Consider the following 13,334-nt stretch of genomic DNA (forward strand, 5'->3'; position numbering starts at 1 on the left):
ATCAGTGGTATTCTTTTCACTTTTTGTTGACAGATGCATTACAGCATCTGACAAAAACACAAGAGTCTCCTATATTACAAGTCTTTCGTGGTACAAAATTGAAATTTGAAGAAAATGTTGAAAACAAAAAGATTCGTTTTGGATCATTCACATCCACTTCCTTAAGCAAGGAGCCGGCAAAGAAATTTGGAATCAAGTCTTGTTTTGAAATCATGACATGCCATGGTGTAGAAATCAAAGAATATTCCTCCTATCCAGAGCAGAGAGAGGTTTTAATTCCTCCATATGAGACGTTCAGTGTTACGGCTGTCTTGACCAGGACAACCAATCCTAGTCTTTGGTGTGACACTGTGTATGTGCTGAACAGTGCAGGAGTCCACAGTAACATGAACTGTCAAGTGGTGAATTTGTCATCTCAGATGTATATTGTATGTCTGGCTCTATTGGTGACCAGTGCCTGCGTCACCACTTTTATTCTTTTATTCTTTCTTATAAGAAAATGTAAAAAAACTGAAAGGGCTTACTGATCATCTATCACATGTGGGCCATTCCACCTCAGTTCAACCAGGACCCACGCACTTGCCTCTCAAAAAACTCTGAAAAAAATACTGTGTGTCTATAGGACACCCTTTGTATTTTTCTATGCTAAGATCAATACTTTTATGGGGGGAGGGGGGACTGGGCAATTGGTCAGGATAGAAGGGAAAATGGATGCTGCCAAGTACACCCACTGTAAGACCTTCCAACACAACAATGATCCTAAACATACTACCAAAAGAACAAAGCAGTGGCTTAAGGATAGGAAGGTGAATGTCCTTGAGAGGCCAAGTCAGAGCCCTGACTTAAATCCTATAGAAAATCTCTGGATTGACTTGAAGAGAGCAGTTCATCACCGTTTCCAACATAATTTGACTGAATTTGAAAATTTTTGCAAGGAGGATTGGGCAAGTATTCCCCAATCTAGGAGTGCAGAGTTAATAGAGACATATCTAAACAGATTGATGGCTGTAATTAAAGCAAAAGGAAGCTCTACAAAATATTAAATCAGGTATGATGACTTTTCCAACCCTGTTATTCAAGTTTTTTTTTTTTTTTTTAAATAAATAAATAAAAAATCATTTTCAGAACTGTCGCCTGTTTTTTCATTATTTTGATGTTGCAACAGCTACATTTGTAAATAAAACTGAAAACATATTTTTTTAAATGGGTTTTGATTTCAGGCTGTAAGACAAATAAAGTAACTATTTCAAAGGGGTATGATGATTTGGCCAAAGTGAATAATGCTAACTCACTATGAAGAGCTGCTTATAATTAACAAGTTTATAACAAGCCTTGTTCAATGAATGAATGACTCAGCTATTTCATTAATTTAGAAAAACAGGAGATTTGTTTCTCTCCCAAGTGAATGCAATATGCTTCCATAAAAACGAGTGTGGTATTCAGCATTGCATTTTGTTCAGGCTAAAGATGATTATAAATTCAGCAAACCTGTATCCATCCATACCAAGTACAGCAACTGTGATGTGTGATGTGTGCACATCCATTGGTTCTCAACACAAAGGAGTATGAGCCTAAAGCCACAATAAAAGGGTTAACATTAGATCATTATTATTTATTTGCTTCATCAACAGAGTAGGTTGTCAGTCAGTTTCTTTCCATGACACATATGTATTTATAACTAGTACAGACAACTGATAACTTACATCAGTCATAACAGCACCCTCCAGGGGGCCAGGGCTGGACGCCATCGGACTTTAATGGGAACGAGCTCAGATCCAAATCTCAATCCAGATCCTACTCCAGATCAAGAGGATCAATACGACGGCAGGCCCAGATCCATTACAGAGCCGGCTGTTATTGGCCGAGGATCAGCTGGACCTCAGATGGACACACAGCACCATGACATGATAAAATCCTATACTCTCAAAATGAATGTGTTGGAAATAACACACTGTGTTGTCCCTATCTGAACACAGAAATGTGTTAAAATCAACACAAGTTATGTTATTTTCAACACATATTGTGTATCAAATAACAAAAGCAATGTGTTGGAAACAACACAAACTGTGTTGTCGCTATCTGGACACAGAAAGGTGTCGTTTTCAACACATTCATTTTAAGAGTGTACGTTCTGTGCACAATCTCACACGTATTTCATAAATCATTTCAACTTCATAAAACCCGTTTAGGCACACAGGCCTCGGTTCAGTCATCTTTATTAAAAACAGTAATATGAGGTGCTGGAGTCCATGATCAGTGCTATCAGCACTAACGTCCACGTCGTCTCCGGCGGGCACCGGGCAGATGTGTGTGTGGGCCGTGGAGGAGGGGAGAGGAGGAGGAGAGGAGGGGAGGGGAGGAGAGGAGAGGAGGAAGAGAGGAGAGGGCACGTCGTCTCCGGCGGGCACCGGGCAGATGTGTGTGTGGGCCGTGGAGGAGGGGAGAGTAGGAGGAGAGGAGAGGAGGAGAGGAGGAGGAGGAGGAGGATGAGGAGAGGAGAAGAGGAGAGGTAAGGATAGGGGAGGAGAGGAGGGGAGAGGAGGAGGAGAGGAGAGGAGGAGAGGTAAGGATAGGGGAGGAGAGGAGAGGAGGGGAGAGGAGGAGGAGAGGAGAGGAGGGGAGGAGAGGTAAGGATAGGGGAGGAGAGGAGGGGATAGGAGGAGGAGAGGAGAGGAGGAGAGGAGGAGAGGTAAGGATAGGGGAGGAGAGGAGAGGAGGGGAGAGGAGGAGGAGAGGAGAGGAGGGGAGGAGAGGTAAGGATAGGGGAGGAGAGGAGGGGAGAGGAGGAGGAGACGAGAGGAGGAGAGGTAAGGATAGGGGAGGAGAGGAGAGGAGGGGAGAGGAGGAGGAGAGGAGAGGAGAGGTAAGGATAGGGGAGGAGAGGAGGAGGAGAGGAGAGGAGGAGAGGAGGAAGAGAGGAGAGGGCACGTCGTCTCCGGTGGGCACCGGTGAGCACCGGTCAGATGTGTGTGTGCGCCGTGCTGGTCAGGAAGGAGTCTCCGAACACGTTGGTGTAGGAGGCCTTGAGGTAGTGGACGTAGCTCTGCAGGCTGCGGTTGGTGCTGTCGGACTCCTCCAGCTTCTTCCTCAGCTCCTCCACCCGACCCTGCATACGGCGCTCCATCTGAGGGGAGGAGGAGTGGAGGAGTGGAGGAGGGAGGAGTGGAGGAGATGATATGGGAGGAGGAGAGGAGGACAGGAGGTAAGGATAGGGAAGGAAAGAAGGAGGAGAGGGGCAGGAGAGGAGGGAGGAGATAAGGGGATGGGGAGGAGAGGGCAGGGGAGGAGCTGGAAGAGGAGGAGAGGAGGAGGAGAGTAGAGAGAGAGAAGGAGAAGAGAGGATAGGGAGAAGATAACAGAGGAGGAGAGGAGAGGAGAGTGCACATAGAAAAGAGTGGGGCAGACACAGGAGTGAACAGAGAGGGAAGAAGAAATGAAACAAGAAAACAAACAAACAAAAAGATGCACTTCTTCAGTCTATGGTTGTAAAGGAGTTGTGTTGTGGTTGTAAAGGGGTTGTTGTTGTGTTGTTGTTGTGGTTGTAGGTGTGTATTGAGTGTGCAGTCACCTCGTCGTTGCAGCGGCGTAGCTGGATCATCTCAGACTTGGCCACGTTCAGCTGTGTGTGTATGGTGTATATGTGTATGTGTGTGTTGTGTGTGCAGACACACACACACACACACACACACACACACACGCACGCCAGCACACACACACACACTCACACACACACACACGTGTGGTCTCCAGCAGCTCAGCGCTCCTGCTGTTGGCCTCCTCCAGACGCCTCCTCATCCTCTCCTCCCTCATGCCTCAGTTCAGCTCAGATATGTTTGTTTCTATTTCATAAACCTGCACAACAGGAAGGGCACAACACCTGTGATGACATGTTGCAAAACCGATATTCAGTTATGCTGTATCCAGCATCACGGCAAGACATGCCAGTAAACAACTGAAAGACAACAACAAAAGAAGTCAGAAACACAAAAATATCAAGTTTATTTTGCATGACTAACCAATACAAAAGTTATTGAAAATAAGTATCGTTACAATAATGCATCATTAATTCCATACATTTAAGCCCTCCTCCTGTCACCTCATCATCTGTTTACAACCATGGCATGATTCTCTTCTGTGTGAAAGGCTCCATGAGAGGTTACTAACTAAAGGGTACGCTAATTTTTGCTGCTATTTTCCCAGTGTAATTAATTACAGGTCATGACATCAACATTGTTAACATGAAGCGTGAGATAAGATGAGAGAACAGAATAATTGTTAGTTTCTTGTTTGAAAAACAAGCTTGGAAGTTGGACAACAACCTCACTCTCTAGGCTACTGCTTGACATGGATAAATGAAAATATAATGTTAATGTTTATTATTTGGCAGATGCTTTAGAGTGTATAATAGTTCTAGTTATGGTAGGCTACACCATAAAGCCTTTTGTTACAGTTCACCAATAGGCAGGATGGATAAATCAAATTGATCACATTTAATTGCTCTTGTAACAAGTGCATGGAAATAATCAAATCATCTATATGCCCTTAATTGCATTAAGTTGCACCGATAGCATCACTTAACATGCGTGCCAAAGATACTTTGAAGAGCTGTTCTGAATTACAGTCAACAAGTTCCTCACAAGCCTTGTTATATGAAACATAGAGGGAGATGGGTGGAGAGGAGAGGAGAAGAGGAGGAGAGGAAAGGAAAACATGGGGGAGGAGATGGGAGGAGAGGAGAGGAGAGGAGAGGAGAGAAGAGGAGAGAAGGAGAGAACGCAATGGAATGGCCACTAGGTGGCAGTATTACAGCAGGGTGCTTAGTTCCCTATAAGACACTGAGGGTGCCTAGCTAACGGCGCTAAGTGATTAAAGTTAAGAGATATGCCACTAGGTGGCAGTATTACAGTTGTAATTTGAGGTAAGTAAGAGGTGGCACTGCAAAGGCATGTACAGATGGTTTCATTAGGGAACATATTTGATTTTCTAAAAGTGTATTTCTTGAAATAAGTATCATTACAGATGGTTTTATTGAAAACTTGAAGGTTGAAAAGAATAATATGACTGACATGAACATTTCATAGGCTACTCCATCTTTGATCAATTTAGAGAACATGGCATAATAATAACAAAATATTTCAAAGGCAATTAATTCTATTGAATCTGGAAACCAGAGAACCAAAGACATAAAATATGAGAGGTCTTGATTGCAAAATGGCAAAGGATCCTAAAAATTTGGCCGATTTCCGGCACTTTCCGTTGTTTCACACAAAGAAGGCACAGTGCCATATGCAGAACTTCCGTCAGTTGACATATTCTGATTTTGTCGTCTCTTTGGGTCACCACAGGGCAGCTTGAATGTGGAGCAACTGGCGTCTTCAATCTCATCCTCATACCCTTAAAACACAAACAGCATTGCTCAGAGTCCATACCAGACAATACACAACATTTTTGTATTTCCAATACAGCTGTGGCATACCTGACACTATTAGATATAAAACTAAAATTATGAGAAGTACAGACAATCTTCCCCATTCTTTCTTACCATCAGACATAATCTTTGGAGTCTTTTCATCCATCTCATAAAAACAGTTGCTGTTTCCAGCCACCATCACCTCTATCTTCTCCAGAAGTGCTTCAACTTGACTTTGACCATCTGGACTCATGTTGCTGAGCACATGATACCTGCTCCCGCACTTCTTAATGATCCTGTTCAGTGGCTCTCCCTCACTCTCTAAGTACAGTTCAATTGGGGAGTCACCCATCCATTCAGCTCGGATGAACAGCACGATGGTGTGATTCCAGACCTTCTCTTCAAGAAGTTCCAGGTGCTCATTGATGGCTGTTTCTTCAACCTCTGTGAATGTGACGTTGGCAGGTATGACCAGCAAGAAAGCATGGGGTCCAGGAGAACACAGAGACACGCTCCGCACAATCTCCTGTTTGGTTTTTTTAGACGTCTGACTCCGAGGTGCATCCCTCAGCCAACCTGGTGTGTCAACAACAGTCACCTGCCACCTTCCTACTGCTGCTTTTCTGGTTGTAGTTAGAAGGGTAGTCTTCAGATGGTCAGAGTCCCATATGTTCAAAATGGTGTCTGCAGTTGAACTTTTTCCTGCACTTTCATGTCCCATCAGAACAATTCTCCGTTCTATGAGCTCGTGTTCATTACCTGTTTGATAAGAGGATATGGTAATTATATTGTTCCGTATTAATACATGAGTGTGTTGCAAAAGTTTTCAAAGCCCTGCTGTATAGCCAGGCTTGAAAGTACTTACCCATCTTTAATCTGAGGATTTCACTGTGCTCATTTGATTGCTCGCACTCTCCCTTCTCTTTGGCCATGGCACTTCTCTTTCTCTTTTGGCTAAGCCTCTCTCTGTCCAATTCAAAATGGCCGCTATGGTTCCCTGCTATCATCTCATCAATCTTCCTCAGCAGCTCGATTACTTGTGTAGAATCATCTTTGGTCTCATTGTTGAAGACATGAAATCTGTTTCCACATTTCTCAAGCACCCACTGTAGTGGTTCTCCTTCACGTTCTATGTACTGCTGGATGTCCATGTCTCCCAGTTGATCCCCATGGGTGAACAGCACAATCACGTGTTTCCAGACTGTCTCACCAAAGAGCTTCAGGTGATCCATGACTGCCTCTTTGCTTGCCTCCTCAAATGGAATCATCATGTTTACAATAAGCAAGAAGGCATGAGGCCCGGGTGGACACAGAGTCACACTGCGCACTGTTTCTTGCAAACACAGTCTGGGTGTGAGAGAGGCAGAGAATTCTCTTCGACCTGGTGTCTCAATCACACAGATCTGCCTTCCAGCCACCACTCTTTCTTTCTTCACACATTCAGCATGCTTCTTTAGATCAAACTCATCACTGCCTAATATTGTGTTCCCTGCAGAACTTATCCCAGATTCTTTACATCCAAGCAGAACAATCCTCAGTTCTGAATGAGTGTGGTCACTTCCTGGCCATAAAACGTCAAAGCTGAATCAATGATTACTCTTTTATGTAGATTAGCATTGAAATGTACAGTATGAATAGCACACTAATGGCAAACTATTTTAAACTTACCAGAACTATATGTCTTTTTGTACATCTCCTCTATCTGCTCACAGAAAGAAAGATAATTATACACACACACACACAGACAATTGCTACAGTTATTTAGCTGCCTGCGTCATTTTCTGAAATTGAAATAAATTATAAATGACAAAACTGTCTATTGACCGCATCCGTAGGCTATAACTTCCTATTTCCAATTTGCCTTTTCTCTCCATTTCCTGAAAATATAGTGGCGACTCTACTCCAGGATCACCCGAAGGACAATGATCTCTTTGAGCCAATCCATTCTGAATTTCGCCATATGCACAGTACTGAAATGGCATGATTAAGATTACTAATGATCTCCTCTGTGCAGCTGATGATGGACTTATTTCCATTCTGATTCTCCTTGATCTCAGTGCAGCCTCTCCCTCTCGCTTCATCGCCTCCTTGTTCAAAGTCAAAGTTCAAAGTTCAAAGTACTTTATTGGCCATTTGTGCATAACACATTGGAATTCTTGTGCAGGCCCTACAAGTCAAGTATTTTTAAAAAAAGAACAGACATGACAAGTATTTAAAACAGACATGACAAAGAGTGGCCCCAGCCGTGGCGTGACTGGCTGGGGCACCTGCACCGCACGCCGGCGACCCGGGTTCGATTCCCGCCCCGTGGTCCTTTCCGGATCCCACCCCAACGCTCTCTCCCACTCACTTCCTGTCTCTCTCAACTGTCCTATCATTAAAGGCATAAAAGCCCAAAAAATATACTTATAAAAAAAAAAAAAGACATGACAAAGAGTAACACATACAAGACATCCAACTTCTTTTCATGATCTGACTGTGTGCCAGACAGTTGGCAAAACGGTGTAAATAATAGCCATACATGTGTATAATTTTGTTAGGAGTGGGTTGGAAATTTGGAAATTGAGTGTAAGCATGAGTTGTGTTTAAAGTTCCGCAATAAGAGTGCTGAGCAGTGAATTGTGCCAACAGTGTTACAAAATTGCAAACTGAGTGCAAAGCAGTGTAGGCCTAGTGCTTTTAGTTTTGCTAACTCAGTGAGTGGTTTTGCTATACGTATGAATAGTTTTAGAAATTGTGCTACAAGAATCACGATTGGTGCTTAAGCATTCAGAGAAAACTGTAACATGGGTCTAATATGACCAACAACAGCCGTAAAGAGATTATACAATCTCATTCATTCTGCTGAGCCGTAAATCTACTGTAACAATAGCGGTAACCAAATGTAGAACCACTGTCATGCTATCCAGCTAAATATTGTTTGGTCACCTTTAGTCTGAGATTCACAGTTTGGGGATGGCCCCTTCCTGTTCCAACATGACTGTGCACTAGCTGCACAACGCAAGGTCCGTAAAGACAGAGTTTGGTGTGGATGAACTTGATGAACTGACAGTCCCTAACCCAATAGAACACCTTTGGGCTGAATTATAGAGCAGAGACTGAGAGCCGGTCTCCTCGTCCAACATCAATGTGTGACCTCACAAATGCTGTTCTTGAAGCATGGTCAAAAAATCCCATAAACTCTCCTAAACCTTCCCAGAAGAGTTGAAGCTGTATAGCTGCAAAGAGTGGACCGACATCATATTACTGTAAACTCAATGGATTAAGAATGGGAGGTCACTTAAGTTCATATGTGAGTCAAGGCAAGTGACCCAATACTTTTGGCAATGGTGTGTAGTGTATATAGTTATAGATATGTAATCACAGCGTCTCACCGAAAGTATTTTACAGTATTTTGAAAATACAAAAATACACAACGCTGAAGTATTTTGATACAAAATACAAAGGCATTTTCATCATCTCAATAAAATACAAATGACAAAATAGTATTTTGTATTTGAAATACGTAGGCTATGTCAAATAGCCTACATGTAGGCCTATTAGAAATACTGCCCATCCCTGACAGCAATTAAATTGTTAAAGCAACTCGGAGAAATCCTATGAAAACTGTCAGTGTCAGCCTATACTGTGCTCATACACCACAATATACAAAAATGTTGTAAATTGTGGTGACAAAAGACAATCAATCAAATTAATTAGACGAATAATTAGTGATTAAAATGTTTTTCTGTCATTTCTTGTTAAATTAAATTTCATGGCGCCATTTCACTGCCTGCTCACATCAACCGAAGTTGAGTGCCATATGCCATCTCATCAAATATTTAATGTAGCCTATGTCAAGAAGACCGCGACAATCTTTTAGTTCGTACTTGTTCTTCTAAATGATCTGATCGACTGTGTTTTTCTTTGTAGCCTGTAGGCTAGTTCCTTAATAAATTATGGTGTAGGCTATAGCCGCTTTATCATTATAGCCTAGGCTGTTTTTGAATCTCATAACTCTGACATTCACTTTTATCAACTCGTTTTGCATAGGCTACAATAATATGAATATATTTTAGACGACTTCTAGGCTATACATTTATTTCAGACACATTTACAAGATACAAATCTATTTACCTGATGCCAGCCTTACGATTTACGAGCGATTTCACTGTCTGCGACTAAATGTTGATAGGCTATCTGAAGTCTTTTGCGTCTGATGCAATGACGTGAACGATAGGCTAAACACAGTGACCTAGGGTTGCCAACCGTTCCGTAGCCTATAATACGGAATCGTCCCGTATTTGACACCTAAAAGTAGCCTATTGTTCCGCATTGAACTAATACGGAACGCTCTTTGTTCCGTATTTTTGAGAAACTTTATTCCACGTGACAAAACAACTCTAAAGGCTAAGGATGTCACATGAGACAACTTCCAAGGCACCATTTGAAAGTTTGTTTTCCGCTGTGTCCTATAGCCTAGGCTATGTTTAGCCTATTTAATTAGGCCTCAGCACATGACATTTGATTGACACTGCATAAGAAAAGATTCCATGTTCTTCACGTCTTATAATCTTATAATGAACATTTGATATGTTGTCTACAGCTTTGGAAAATAGGAAGAGACCACTGCACACATTTTTCTGATGGCTGATCATCAATTGATGGTCATATTCAAAACTAGACCAAAAATGACCATTAACTTATTAGAATTAAACACCTTGAATTCTATCACATTTATGATAGATTTTCACATTATGTTTTCATTTAGTCTACCTTTTACACGTCCCAACTTTTTCTGATTTGAGGTTGTGTATAGGCTACCATAGCACAAATTATTCCTTGAACTTATATTGTTGCGAGTATTTTGAAATCTTTTTATGTTTACTTCCCTCCACTGAGAAAGGATGGCATTTTGCACAAGTTGCGTGAAAAGAACAGTGGTTTGCGTGTCTGCATTCAGAGCTGCTGAGATGGTATCACATAGCCAGATGTAACGCATTCAAATTCTATTCAAAATGTCCAACACTCAAATTTGGTGGGTGCCAAACAACCGTTAGAAGCAATGAGCCCATTCATCAGTACATCAAATGTGTGTTATTTACTCAAAGGAAAATGATCACATCAACTCCAGTAATATAATTTCCTGGTCAAAGAGCAGCGCAAGGTGTGTTCTCCAAACAGATCCTCCTGAACCTCAAAGGCTACAGATGACAACTGGAGGTCTTTTCTAAACAGGTATGTGACTCAGAGTTGGAAACATCATCACAGATGACAAGATTTAGATTTGTATTGCCATAACCCTTTATTGTCTCATATCTCATTATCTCTGCTTTTCTCTGAGTTAGTCCTATAAAAGCGTTTCCCTAAGGCTAGGCCATGATTGTAGCAGGCCACAATTATCACTTAAACTACACTTGTAGTTTTCTATGTGAAAACTGTAAAGAATCTTTGAGATGCGCTATTCAAATGAAATGTATTATTATTATTGTTCTTCTTCTTCTTCTTAATAATAATAATAATAATAATAATAACAATAACAATAATAATATAATTGCCCCTTGAGACCAAAAGTTGGTCATCCGAGGCCCTACGGGTCTCGAGATATTCACAGGAAACTGTGTCCGCCCTACCCTCCTTTCGGGGGCCCTGGTGCAGCTAGTGGGGACAGATCAAAATGAAAAACAATGGTTTTGTGTCATCATCCTTGTGGGGCTATGTGCCCCCCAAGTTTCATGCAGACCGGTCTTTCAGTGTCCCAGGAATTGTTGACAGAAAAAACTAAAAATCCGGAAGAAAAAAACCTCTTCTCTAGTGCAGCGATCCTAGTCATTTATTGTTGTCTAGGAACGTTGCATCTGCAAAATCTTACCTTGGCAGACAGTCATGTAAGCCTTAACAGCTATTTTGAAGACAAATGTGTGATCTACAGACAGAAAGTGCTTTAGTGTTGCTTTATAGACATGTGTGATCAACAGACATCTTATCTGTTCACATCCTTCAGGCAGAATGATGACCTTTGCTGCACTCGTTCTCATCTTGACACCCGGAGTTGCCCTTGGACAGGTGAACATGAGTAGAAAACATGATTTCTATCAGTATGTTTTTTATTCAAATTGTTGAGATGATTGTATATGTAGCCTATTGAGTCCCTTGTGTCTTTTTGCAGCAGGCTGCTAGAAATGTGTCCATAAAAGAGGCGTGTCCACTGGATATGGCTGAGAATTCCGTTGATGATCGATATGACGGCTGCCGAGAGGAAATGACTCACTTAGTACAGAGCAAGTATCTAAAACGAGAACTGAGTATGTCATTAAACTTCAGCAAAGCCTGGCACATGGGAGAGAAGTTCTGCACTGAGGACAAACTAAATAACTTGACGAGAGAGAACTGCATTGCTTTGTTTGCATACACATATGATAATTCTACAATATTTAAACCTTTCAATAATGCTACTCGTATTGGCAGAGGGAACTACACCAATATGACATATGGGTGGTATTCTCTTCACTTTTTATTGACAGATGCATTACGGAAAAAAAGTGAGAAGTCTTGCAAAATAACATATCGTGGTACAGACAGAACATTCGAAAAAGAAGTTACAAACACAGAAATTCGATTTGGATCATTCACATCCTCTTCCAAAAAAGTTAGTGTGGCACAGACATTTGGAAAAGTGTCTTGTTTTAAAATCATGACATGCCATGGTGTCAACATCATGAACTATTCCAACTACCCAGAACAGGAAGAGGTGTTAATTCCTCCATACGAGATGTTCAATGTCACTGACGTTTGGAAAAGGACAGCCTTCCCTGGTCTCTGGTGTGAGACTGTGTTTGAGTTAAACAGCACTGGAACCAGAAGTAACCAGCAGTGTGAACTGGTGAAACTAGAGGCATCTGGCGAATCTCAGATCTATAACAGATATCAGCCTCTAGTGGTGTCAAGTGCCTGCGTCTTCACTCTCATTCATACTTTCTTACGCTGAATGTGATGAGCTTTAAAGAGACCCTATGCAACTTTTTCATAGTCATAAAATCGCTTAGAAATCGTTGTTTTGCTTGACTGACCAGTTTTAGCGAAAACAGTCATATTTCCTCCTGCCCCCAGTGTCCCTATCCGCTATTGCAGCCTTGCAGTTTGTTCAGGAGACGATCGCTCCCTGTTTACATCTGGAAGGCTGAGATGCGTAAGGAACAAGAAGAACCACGCTTGCAATTTATATATTTATATATAGCCTTTATATGTATAAATATACACGCTAAAGCTGTCGGGGAAGCTCTGCAGAGAAATATGCAAGCATAAAACGAGCGAAAATGAAAAACGAAACCGAAACTTAAGATGAATTCGCCAATCCTGCATAGTTTCTCTTTAACCTGAACCAACACTTTAATTACTTTTTTTTATTGATTGTAAATCTTAACAAATCTGCAAAAGGTCAAATCTAAAAGGCCTTTCTGATCGTCTATCACATGTGGTGAGGGTTCACAGTCTTATAATGTGTACATGTAGCCTGTATAATGTATATTTCTGATACTCTTATATAATGTGTAGCCTACATAGCCTGTATCATGTATATTTCCGCTAATCTTACAGGTAGCCTGATGTGTCATTGATTTTGTTTGCTCTGGATGATGCACTCAGGGGTGATAATGTATGTACTGTATGTTGAAATGAGCTGGTTTAATGTATAGGGTTTCCATGATTTGATAATGTGTGTATGGCTGAAACTAGATGGTTTAATGACCTACTCCACGATCGTCAGATGACTTTTACACAACAGTTCTACCAACTATTTCAGTTCAAAGAAGCTTCTAGAGTGCACTCACATAATGCCTGTCTACCAATAAGAAATCAATAAACAGTTGAACTGGATCAAAATGTTGTCATTTCATTTGTATTATGAACATTTAGGTTTTCCCTGAATTAAAAAAAAAAAAAAAAC

General features: G+C 41.4%; 3 protein-coding genes across 3 annotated transcripts in view; 2 read left to right on the forward strand and 1 right to left on the reverse strand.

Annotated features, from left to right (window-relative positions):
* Positions 1-1,121, forward strand: part of LOC134088398 (erythroblast NAD(P)(+)--arginine ADP-ribosyltransferase-like) — a 3,044-nt gene extending 1,923 nt beyond the window's left edge. Inside the window, exon 3 of the mRNA XM_062542337.1 lies at positions 1-1,121. This exon is cut by the window's left edge and continues 325 nt beyond it. Within this exon, the coding sequence (XP_062398321.1) occupies positions 1-527 (527 nt within the window). The 3' untranslated portion in view covers positions 528-1,121.
* Positions 1,122-4,711: 3,590 nt separating this feature from the next.
* Positions 4,712-9,591, reverse strand: LOC134088399 (GTPase IMAP family member 8-like). The gene is made up of 5 exons (XM_062542338.1): positions 9,527-9,591; positions 7,079-7,112; positions 6,276-6,971; positions 5,543-6,169; positions 4,712-5,394 (listed from the first exon to the last, which is right to left on the reverse strand). Exons 2-5 carry the CDS (start codon positions 7,101-7,103, stop codon positions 5,225-5,227), a joined length of 1,518 nt encoding a protein of 505 aa, XP_062398322.1. The 5' UTR covers positions 7,104-7,112; positions 9,527-9,591; the 3' UTR covers positions 4,712-5,224.
* A 902-nt stretch (positions 9,592-10,493) lies between these two features.
* On the forward strand, positions 10,494-13,254 carry LOC134089476 (erythroblast NAD(P)(+)--arginine ADP-ribosyltransferase-like). The gene is made up of 3 exons (XM_062543917.1): positions 10,494-10,627; positions 11,394-11,455; positions 11,559-13,254. The coding sequence occupies exons 2-3, from the start codon at positions 11,399-11,401 to the stop codon at positions 12,375-12,377; spliced, it is 876 nt and encodes a 291-aa protein (XP_062399901.1). The 5' UTR covers positions 10,494-10,627; positions 11,394-11,398; the 3' UTR covers positions 12,378-13,254.
* Positions 13,255-13,334: the final 80 nt, after the last annotated feature.

This window comes from Sardina pilchardus, chromosome 8 (genome assembly GCF_963854185.1).
Source record: "Sardina pilchardus chromosome 8, fSarPil1.1, whole genome shotgun sequence".
Classification (NCBI taxonomy): domain Eukaryota; kingdom Metazoa; phylum Chordata; class Actinopteri; order Clupeiformes; family Clupeidae; genus Sardina; species Sardina pilchardus.